Source organism: Achroia grisella, unplaced genomic scaffold (genome assembly GCF_030625045.1).
Source record: "Achroia grisella isolate CSIRO2021 unplaced genomic scaffold, CSIRO_AGI_Agris_v1 utg512, whole genome shotgun sequence".
NCBI lineage: Eukaryota > Metazoa > Arthropoda > Insecta > Lepidoptera > Pyralidae > Achroia > Achroia grisella.
The window spans coordinates 1456676-1469059 of NW_026712906.1; the positions used below are offsets into that span (position 1 = coordinate 1456676).

The 12384-nt window shown below is 31.6% G+C and overlaps 1 protein-coding gene across 1 annotated transcript; it reads left to right on the plus strand.

The window, feature by feature from the left end:
- Positions 1-1621: 1621 nt before the first annotated feature.
- LOC131846841 (uncharacterized) lies at positions 1622-11906 on the plus strand. The gene is made up of 6 exons (XM_059196260.1): positions 1622-1750; positions 8545-8669; positions 8767-8859; positions 9376-9542; positions 10262-10551; positions 11727-11906. The coding sequence occupies exons 1-6, from the start codon at positions 1701-1703 to the stop codon at positions 11824-11826; spliced, it is 825 nt and encodes a 274-aa protein (XP_059052243.1). The 5' UTR covers positions 1622-1700; the 3' UTR covers positions 11827-11906.
- The last annotated feature ends 478 nt before the right edge of the window (positions 11907-12384 follow it).

A 12384-nucleotide genomic window follows, 5' to 3' on the forward strand; every position in this document is an offset into this window, starting at 1 on the left:
CTCCATGCAAAACTACAATGGTCACGGTCTCCACGCATCATTTATTCAAATTATGTCCGAAACAAACAGGGAGAGCCGCAAAGAAATGAATTAGTGCCTTTAAGTCATATCGTACATTACGATGCTCATCAATACGACCGATATATACTTTATACAAAGTAGTAACTTAATTCCAGCCGCCGAGCAGATTTTTTTTGTATAATTAATAATAATAATACTGTCCCTCGACAATTCACACAGCGCCATCTAGTCCCATGTTAATCAGACCTTGTGTTATTTCAGTACTAAACAGCTGATAAATATACTTACATATTTTTTGTAAATACATACATGATATACATAGAAAACACTCAGACATTCAGATAAATTTGTGACATGCTAGGAATCGAACCCGCAACCACTGGAAGTAAAGCGGTATGCTAAAACGCTAGACCGTCGAAGCCGTCAATTGAATTGGCAAACAAGCTGAGAGATCTTACAGTATATATGTTAACAGTACTACTCATATCACGTTATAATGCTACACCTGTGATACCATACGTTCCAAACTAGACGACTAAGATTTCATGCTTCGTATCCTGTAATTTCATTTCCTAATCGCACCCTACAACTGAAACACAACTTACAAAGGTGCCGTTCGTGACTAAGACATAGAAATACTGTCGCCTATAAATATCATAATGTGTGAGGGACTTAACAAATTAAAATGTCAACGCAACGCAATTTGTACGGTTAATGTTGTATAGATATTATTCACTTAACTCAAATAGCGGAAACATTCGTGTTTCCAACAAATTGTGGAATGGTCTTCACTTTTCCACATATGTAATTTAAACTTTAGTCTAAAAAACAAATGTTATATTATATAAATATATATATATATATATATATCTAAAGTATATAAAAATTATACTAAAAACAGAATATAGTGATATTTGTCAACTTGTGTTATGTGTGTGTAATAATATACGAAAGTAGACTTCGCCACTACTGTACCGATTTGAGAAATTCCTTCACTGTCTGAAAGGCAAGTACATTATTTCTGAGTGGCCACATAAGCTGCATATTATATTCAAAACTCACAAAGTTATGAACACTGAAAGCCAAGGCAGACCACTAGTTTAGTATAAATTTATTTATTGTATGAATATGTGTTATTTATAACTAATTGTTATATATAAATAAAACATTATTGTAAATACGAATGCTGATGTAATGCTGAACTTTATTATTTTTGTCTCATTTTCACAACTTTTGCTGGTTTTTTACACTTTGTGGCGTATACTACTATTATTATTATACTTCTCTTTTCTGTAACACTGACTGTATACTGTATCACAATCTTACTAACAATATACCTAATGACAGAATTTTTAAAGTGTCCATGGATATTTGTTACTGTGAATATTGAATGGATTTTATGAATCTTTAAAATACATCAGAATAACACACAGACTATAAATTTCACAGCTTTTTTTTAAATAAATTTGTCCATATACCTATGTGTTAAGGAAATAAAAAAAATTGGTGTCAATAAATAACTACAATATTCTATCAAATCTACTATAAGCTGATGTTGGATAAACCACAGTTATAAGATATATCAATGTTTTCAGATATATTTCAAGCGCCTGAAAAATTGAGTATGAGGCGAGCCAGATAAACAATTGTTTTATTGCTAACATTTCACTGAGACTGTTATGTGCTATATATGCAGTTGTTTCGCGTGGACATTGGATTTGATACAAAGGTTTGAAGTATATTGTATTTATATCTTTATATAACTTTAATACACGTAATATAATACGTAATAGCACATTTGGCGGGCTTAACACCAAATGGTATTTTTTACCAGTCAACCATAGTTAACTAGTAGTTAAAGTTTAGAACTTGAATTCTATTTCTTAATATTACACACCTTCATGACTATTATCTCAGAAAGGGTAGTCAGAGGTATTATCAATGTCGATGTTGTGGTGAACTCAACACAGGCGTGTCGCCTACTTTTCATTACGGTTATTTTGAACCCAATGTGACAGGAGGCGAGCCTACCACCATCTATCGGATAATGTTTTGTTTTGATATCGTTTTTTCCTTCACTGGACAGACAGTCGGAAATACAAATTTATACACAAAGTTTTTATTTCCCAAGTTCTCTTGGAAAGGTTCAACTCGAGACTCCTTTAAGTTAGGATTGCAAGTTACTAAGCCATAACACATTTTTTAATATTAAAGAAATCAAGTTTCTTGGAAAGACAGCACAAAGTTTCGTTTATAACATTGATTCCAAGAGAAATAATATATATGCTGAAACAATAAAATAATCAGAACGTGCCATTTCAAACAAAGTTTATGTACTTTAGAAACTTAGTAGGTAACGGAAATTAGGAAACTTTCAACAAAATGTTATTGATATTACTGTCTCACTATAAGTACAATTTATATTTAGTAAAGGTCAGAGATCACTCTCAATTATTCATTTAATCCACATCCGCTCTGTTCTCCGGTCCGGTTTTAACCGGAATTCACTGAGTGTTTTAATTTCATATACGATGTTCAGTTTAAAACTTTTTCTGTAACCTAACATACATAAATATAATAGTTTCGTAGAAATCGATCCAAACCTTTTTAAATGGAAACATGGTTTAAAAAAAACTGAACACAAAAAACCGAGTTTTAGTTAAAACAACATACATTAGATATGTCTATTTTAATACTCTATTAGTCTATTACTTACTATATAAGTTCTAATATGTCGATTTATATATTACTATAAGTACTTACGACCTTTATATTTATACTATAGGCGCTTAGTAAGTTTTCATGTACATGATGGTTTATTTAATTAATTCTAATACTATTTCAGATAAACACTTCAGTGTAAATACTGTAGATTTTGAACAGAAAAATTAATGTTTATTTCCATAAATCTTCAATAATAATTTTATATGTATAAAAATGATTCTTTTATAATGTAAATTCAAGAAACCTACTAGATAACAAAATAAAACAAACCCTATAACCAGAGTAGACCGGACCCTACATATTATATATATATATAGTACCCATTAACATATAACACTAATTTTAGTAGGTACCACAGATAATATAATATTACATGGTAGGTACTAAGTACAAAACAGCTAGGAATATGTATTATATTGTTTATGATTATTTGTTGCCATATGTAAGAAGTATTTTCGGACTTGGTATCTTTAATAATAAGATATGGCACCGGGAAAGTCTTTTCGAAAATAGAAAGTTTATTCTCGCCGACATTCTATCTGTTCAATCTGTAAGTAAAATTAGTAGCCATAATCAAACTCGAAATGTTGGAAATTCCTTGCTCAGTTTAATTTTAAACGTTAAATTCATTTATAAGAATGTTAAGAATTCACCGAATCATTCTATGGTGTTTTTAAAACTTTATGTTTATAATCACAAAGCCACAGATAATTCATTATAGTTTTAATTAGATTATGACGTACACTATGAATTTAACTTATACTAGTGTATTATATATTTTCATTTTAATACATTGAAAAACGAAATCAGTATTTTTTATTAATTATCATCAATATAATATTTTTTAAAAAGAATTATAATAATAATAAAATAAATTTTAAACAATAATAATATTTTAATAAAAACTAGCTGATCCGCGAAATTTCTTTTGAGCAAATAAATTATTATTATTATTATTCATCTGCATTACACTTACTTGACATTTATTATCTTCGCCCGATTCACATGATATCTTTTTAAATTATAGGCAGTATGTTATACTGATGTATGCACTATATTATTTCAAAATCCGTTCTGTAATTTTTGCGTAAAAGAGTAGGTAACAAATCAAATCCATTCGTACTCATAAACTTTCACGTTTATAATATTAGTCAGATTTATGTTCTAATTTGTGTAAATAGCAAAGTGTATCAATAACTGTTTGATACTTTTTATGTAAAAACGGCTGAACAGATCGTAATTAAGTTTAACATGAAGCAAGATTGTATCACGAAAACAAAATCTTATATAATATTATATTTTATCGAGATAAAAGCAGCTCAAATAACGCGTAACACTTAGTTATCTATAAATAATCATTTTCATGTAAACTTTCATGAAAATAGAACTCTCTCCACTAAAGTTAGGGCGATGACTTACACATATTTAATAATTGCAGTTATATTTTTAACATTAACTACTTTACCTTATTACTCCTTGTCGATTAGTAATACCATCAAATCCTTTCTTAGTGGATTCCTGCACAGTAAGAGGACCAAAATTAATTTCATTTTTGTTCACTTAAAATTTCAAATTAGTTACATCAGAGTGCGTTGGTTGATCAATCCATTAGGATTATTACTCACCGCCACACCTACAACTTATTGAAATCTAAAAATGTTTCTTCAACGTGATTTATCAAAATTCATTTCACAGAGATCTTAATTCTTCCTTGCCGATTGATATTTGACAGATCTTTTAGACTTATTCAAATCAACAACTTCTTTAAAGAAATGTATTAAAATTCTAACCGCCTTTGGAGCTCGGTAATATTTTATGTTGATCATAAAAGCTAAGATATTGCCATTTAAATTGAATTACAGGCTGAATCTGAAACGTTAGTCAATTTAGGACAGCGAACTCTATACCGGAATAATTTCCAAGCTTTATTAGGCCAGCGCTACATTCAGCGATTCATCTGTCGCAGCACTTCCGCCGCGGAACTGAATCTTGCTTTCCAAGTATCTTCTCGTGATCACACTCACTGTAATCATACAAACTTACTTTTTTTATATACTTGTTATTTTTACTTTCTTGTGTTAATATTATTTATATATTCTGAATTATTCTGTCCACATATACGCAATCACACATGATAAAAAGCTCGATAATTTAACGCAATTGCAATAAATTCTTATTTGATTGGAATTAATTGAAATTAAAATCTTATATTTATAAATTAACACATAGAATATTTATAACGCTATTCGCGTTTATTATGTTATATATGCGGGCGAAGCCGAGGTTTGTAACTAGTAAAATGATTATAATAATTTCATTGAATATTAAATTCTCGTGTCGGTTGTTAGTTACCATACACGGCTCCACCGCTATTTATGAAATTTGATATGCATGTACAGTAGGTCTGAGAATCGGCTACTATCTATTTTTCATAACCCTCAGTGATAAGGGATATCCAAACCAAATTTTTTTTTATATTAATGGACAACTTTTTTATTTTTTTTATAATGTGGCATTAAAAAATACTTACAACCCTAAATTTTCACCATTCGCTATTTTTTAATAGCGTTTTAATTTATATAGCTAAAAGTTTGCATTCACTGGCACGGTCTAACTTGCATCATTTGAATGTTATGTAATGTAAAGGACATTACATAACATTCAAATGTTGCAGATGGACGGCCGCTGCTAGCTTTTAGAAAGTAACTCTTCTAAATCAACTCAGAAAAGTTACTTCCTCGTTTTGTTCCCAAGCGCCGTCGCCGCACTGTCTGAATTGTTGAAGTATAGTATTCTTAGTCAGTGTTACTATCTTAGTCTTTTTACCACTAAAACTGGTGGATTTACAAATCCACCTCATTGGTAAGCAAATATTGCGCACGCAAAGATATTTTGAATTTGAATGCGAAATATAGTAATAAAATTAATCGAGAACATGTAGAAAATTATATTTACTATGAGGCTATATCTTACTCCATTTTTAAAAGTATCAGTTATAACTATTTTGATACATCACTCAATTTTTCCGATAATATTTTGAGTTTTGTATGGTTATTATTGAAACTGTATTGTTAAATTTATATCAAGCCATTGTTAATAGAAGATAATAAAATTTTATATTTAGAGAGAGTTTTTTGTCTATTATTTGTTCATGAAATTTTCGCTGTTATCATGTTGTGAGTGTTTTACCTTTTACCAATTATATACATATTATACTTTTGTATATCAATATGTTTATTTTATATACCTAGTTATATTGTATTTGTATATGTATTTACAGAAGCTAAAGAATGATTTATTTTTAGCACACTTTTTTAACATTACCTATTATAAACGTTCTTTTTTAAATAAGCGTTGTCCTTTTATTCAATTTATAATTTAGTAGTTTCATTAACATGCGTTTCAAATGTATGAAATTTCTAGTGATTTCTAGTGATCTGACTAAAGTGGGCTCTCCCAATCATTGTTGGCAACATTACTCTTAGCTGTTCCATTCGAGTATATTTAGGTTTAGACATATTCCGTTATTGTAGGTATATTTTTATTTAGATCTAGTTTCTGTGGCGCTTTTGTCTATTGTCTAAGTTTAGATTTTATTTCTAAACTGCCTGCAACTTCGTGGGAGTATCCACTTATAGACGCCAACTATTGACCACAATACAACTTCAACAAAATACATCAATTTTATTTATTTATCCTCAGAAATGTGAAACTAAAGTGTCAGTTTATAGTTCGATATATAAAACGGTATAATAATTTTATATCCGTTTTTATTTTTGACAAAGGCTAGATCGCCATGTAACGGATAACGTTGGGAGGAGAAATGACTGTTGAATTAATGAATACTTACACCACAATGATATCAAATATATTATTATTAAACTATAAAATTGCATCGCATAAACTTATTATACAAGTTATTGTGAGTAGCTAGTACCTTTCAATTATAACTGAGGCTCGACAACAGTTGAATTTAAACTTCAATTAGTTCCCTAAGTGCTCTCCAGCCTGTTCAGAATAATAAGTAAGTTTACAGCGAAAGTATCATGTCGTCTATAATATAAAATTAATAGTACTTACTTCGAAATTAATAGTAATAAAGCGTTGATTACAATCGCACTGAGATATTATTAATGTCGTTTGAAATACAGCATTCAATCCAGCCTGCTGAAATACTCTTTGAATACAACCTTGATGAACTTATGTAGGTACTGTATTAATATTTACAAGTATTTACCTACATAATTAAAATTAAGAAAATACTTAAATTATTAAATTAATTAATAATTAATTATTAACTTAAATACTATTAAAATTAGACCAAACTGTTTCAGATTCAAATAATATAACAAAATAGTAAAAATATTATAAAATTCATTGTATTCTAACTAATGACAAAGGATATGTAAAATACGCATTATTATTTAATTTAATTAAAATGGCAAACAAGATGATTAATTATTATTTTAGTATGATGTATTTGGTGATAGCATGTTTTTGTCCTTTACGACAATTATTTCAAGTTGATCCGACAGTCTTCTTCAGGGTGAGTAAGTTCATCAATATACTTACTGTTTCCTTCCGTTAATTTAATTCCCAACATATGAGAAGTTATAGAAATATTCGTGAAAGATTGAAGATAAGTATGATAAACAGTACATTGTAGGAAATACTTAAAATCGATAAAGTGTTCAACTAAAATATGGCAGAAAATTATTAAGTGGCATATAATATTTTTTATGGTAAACATGTCGTATTTATGATGTAGTCAGTAATGATATTTTAAAAATAATGATATCATTTAATATATAAAAATGTCGTGGGTTAGCAGTTTATAACGTCGACTGACGTGGTCGTGATTTCGAACATTGTTAAAACCTAAAATTGTGTTCAAAATACAAGTAAATATACAAAATAAATTGTAGGTTAGGGAAACATCGATTACAAATTAGGTACTAATTAATAACAAATAAATAAAACTACTTTTGTTTTTGTTTTTATTGACTGATAATTGTATCATGCACCCGCCTGTGTACGATGACCGTTTGCTGTGCACCAGTAAAGGTTGGTTGATCATAGTATGTAATATTATGTTATCTGTGATCATAGACTACTACGGTTTGTAGAGCGTATCGTATGGTCGACCTAATATTCTATGCAGAGATTCATACTTATTATTAATATAATGCCCCTCCCTCCAACCATCATCATCATCATCATCATCGCAGCCCGGAAGACGTCCACTGCTGGACATAGGCCTCCCCCAAAGATCTCCACGACGATCGGTCCTGCGCTGCTCGCATCCAATGCCTTCCCGCGATCTTGACCAGATCGTCGGTCCACCTTGCTGGAGGCCTTCCCACGCTGCGTCTTCCGGTCCGTGGTCGCCACTCGAGGACTTTACTGCCCCAACGGCCATCTGTCCTACGAGCTATGTGCCCTGCCTATTGCCACTTCAAAGTCGCAATTCTTCGGGCTATGTCGGTCACTCTGGTTCTTCTGCGGATCTCCTCATTTCTGATTCGATCACGCAGAGAAACTCCGAGCATAGCCCTCTCCATTGCCCTCTGAGTGACTCTGAGCTTGTTGATGGAGCCCATAGTTAGCGACCACTTCTCTGTTCCGTAAGTCATCACTGGCAACACACATTGGTCGTAAACCCTCCAACCATGTTGGATTCAAAATATTCAATAATAATAAAGAATCTGTAGCGCTTATTGTTTGGGCGGGAAAAATAAAACAGACTGCTTCTGCAATCAGTATTGTTCTATTTTTAATATTACCATTATTTGCACACAGGATAATAACATTCTGCTTGGCATGTTTCCTGGCATTCGCGGTATGTTGCGGCATCATTCTAGCAATCGCGGCGGGCATTGCCTATGGATACAATTACTCTATGGCGGAATTCCTCACATTCACAAGTTCGTAATCACAATTCGACATACACTTACTTAATTTAAAATAAGGAGTGTAAACGAAGTCGCGGGTAATAACTAGTATATAATATCTTTTGTACAGGATCCGATGTCGCAGTATACATGCGTCGCGGTCAATTTCACGATTCACCGGATATACCACCCAAAAGCCTAAGAGTTGGAGATGAAGAAAATTGTTAGTTTAGCTTAATACCTGTAAATTTAATACATGTTTAATACATCGATATGTTATCAAATCATACTATCACTATCGTTAGGATTTCTCCACAACGAGCGACGAACTAACAATCTCTCTTTCTGAGGGAAAGGGGAATATATACATGTTACATATGTGGACTAAAGACTCCATTGTTAGCAATGTACTATGTCAGATTGACCTAAACGCGGTGTCTCCAAGAAACCATCGCCTTGAATTTCTGGTGATATTTATCATGGTAGGCTAACTGACCTTACCTCCTGTTCATGTCATTATCTTCCACTGGTGCTCTGCCATCATAAACCGTTAGCGCATGCAGGTGTACCATTCCATTATCAATTAAACTACTGACACAGACTAGTCGTGAAGTAAATATTTTATTTACCATAAATATATTCGTGTTAAAATCCGATTAAGTAAATTAATAATGTATGTGTTAAAACGAAAGTCTAATCTAATAACTTTATATATATAGTCATATTTCTTCAATTATAGTAGCATTCTCCACAATAACTGACTATGAAGAAAAACAGTCTCCGAGCCCTGATTTTAATGTTTTCTCTGAAATGGCGTCGGTGAAAGATCAGGACGCCAGAAAATACGCGGAGCAACTCACAAAATACACCAGCAAGTCTAACGTATGGTCTACTCATGCGTCAGAGGTATCATATTTATACTATTATTATTTATACTTTCATTAATCTACATCGTAAGCATTTGTAACCATCACTTTAGAACGTATGCCGAAATCGACAAATTCTTTTTTTTGAGTTTGTAAGAACGATCCCATTAAAAAGAAAAAAAAATGGATCCTCATATATCCCCACATATAACAATATATTAACGTAATTGACTTGTTAATTTTTTTTACATCAGTCTATTTTATTTACTAGGGCGTGCGAAGTCGAAGTGGGCGACTAGTACGTATTCGTTAGTAAAGAGAACATTATTAGACCTAGTAAATTAACTACGTTACTAACGTTCTTAGTTACACTACATTAGAATATAGTTTTATAAATAATATATCTCTTAAGAAGAGTTAACTTATAGTATACTATTTTTTGCCATACAGTGGTGTTTCTTTTGAATAAGTCTGTCCTTACATATTACGAGTACTAGTTCTCACATCCTACCCTTGTAATCCATAGTCTTATTAATCTGGGTAAGGTATTGGTCAATTCACGTAGATATTTCTGCCGAGCAGATGCCGTACTTGGTAAAGCTGAAATGTAACTTTTCCGGCCCATAAAAGGTCGTACACGAAAATCAGAGTCCGCCAAGGGACTTACTTGCATAAACTACTACAATTTGGTCACATACGTCCTTTACATAAAGACGTATGTGACAAAATTTTGTTACAGTTCTCGCTATATTTTCACAGATACCAGCAACACCAATAGACTATCAAAAGCCGTATTCTACACATATTTTAACTCGCATTTCTATCACACCGAACCCTCGATTTTCGACAACTGTGTTAAGAAGCGGGAATTCTGAAATAGTTATGCGCAATTTTGAACCGATTGACATCGCCGTAAAGTCTACTATTAAAACCACTGAAGACTACTTTTATAGAGCACCTGATTTTGATGAAAAGAAGAAATTGAATTCAATAACGACGACATTGGAGATTCCTGATATAAATGTCCGTTTCGAGAATAGTTCAGGAAGGTAAATTTGTTTCTTTAATCGTATATACAAAGTACTTCAACTATTTTCAGTTTAAGAGTCAAACTATAATCCCATTTGTACAATTACAAAGAATGACATATAGATAAACAGGAGGCATAGACTACTGTTGAGTTTAACTTTATAGAAATATAGAGTAAGCAAGGAATATTTTATTTTGTGGTGACATTATTGTAAGTAGCTTTGACGTAGTCTAGTGTTTTGAGTAGTTATGCTCACTAAAATGTCCAGACTTGTGGCGGCGTGGTGGGCCGGGTCATTGGGCTCCCTAAAATATGGTCGAGCGCAATGATGGCTGGCTCATCCGTCATACTCGTTAACGGGTGCTGCTTGTAGGGACTGGTCTGCTCTAATCACTTTGACTGATTTCCTCTTATTAATTGTTTAACCAGTTGATTATATATTCAATATTTTTTCTATTTGAGTATTTAATTGAATTAGTGCTAATTGGTGGTTTGTATTCACACACTTAAACTTAAAAATGTAAAGTAACAAGGATTATTTAAAAGAGCAACACACAAGTTTCTTGCTCGTTCTTCTTGTGATGAGACAGCTTTCCGAACGAGCGGTAGATTAAAAAATGAAATGACTATTCAAAAGTGCTTCAATGTAAGTTTATTTGAATAAATGATTTTCTATTCTATTTTATTCTATTCTATTTTTTTCATTTTATTTCATACTTTCTTTTATAACCATAGAGTATACAATTACTCTATGGTTATAAAAAGAAAGTGTGAACTTCCTTCTTCTCTGTGTAAATATAATGGTAAAACGTGGGCTGCAGTGTATAAGGGAAAAAGAAAGAACTCAAATATTAATCTATATTTTAATAAACCTAAATATTACAACCAAAATTACATTCTTACGCGTACGTATGTTTAGATATCAGAAGTTTATGTCGGTCATTGAACTTATCAACTCAACTTCTTACCTTATTTCTATTTCTGAAGCATTTTTTTTATATCTGGACTAGACAAAAAGTATATTAAAGTATATTTTAACCCATGACCTATGCGTGACCATTCCTGAGTACTTTGTAATATCTCATCCTGACTGCAGAGTTAAATGTAACAGAGGATTCTAGACGATTCTCCAGACGACAGTCTCCCTCTGGTAATCGTTAAAGCTATTATACTAATCAGAAAATGTACTTCCAGGAAAACCATACCGATGCGCCACTGGGGAAACGACGCTAAACCTATCGTTGAAGATTACCCTAAAGATATAGACGAGGACGCTGTTGTCTACAGGCCCTGAGCCCTCAATACTGATTTAAGTGATTAACAGACATGTGCCATTCAAATTCACATTTAATACTAAAGATATAGAATAACATTCTCCGATTTTAAAATGAAAAAAGTTTTTATATATAAAACTTTAAAATAAATAATATTGAATGTTGTATTAAAGGACTATTGATAAAACTTTCCTTTAGCCTTACAATATAATAGAATTTATATCCTAGAAATGACATAACTTTTTTGATTAAGCGATAAGTATCACGCAAATAAAATCTAATTTCACCGAAATGCCTACTCATTTTAGACTATTCTAGCCTAGTTCTAGTTTTGTAAAGATTTTCTTTGTTGTGTTTATGTTCTATCAAAACAAAGTACAAAGTTTCATTTGTAGTACAAAATTTTGTAACATTGATGTAAAGCTATTTAAATTAACCCCAAAAGCTTATGTCGCTCATGTGTCAATTACTGTCACTTGAACTTCTCTACTAGCGATGTCGTTTGTGCTTTATCTAGCAGACTATATTATAGGGGAGCCAAATGTTAAATCAGAAACAACTAAATCAAAAGACAAAGA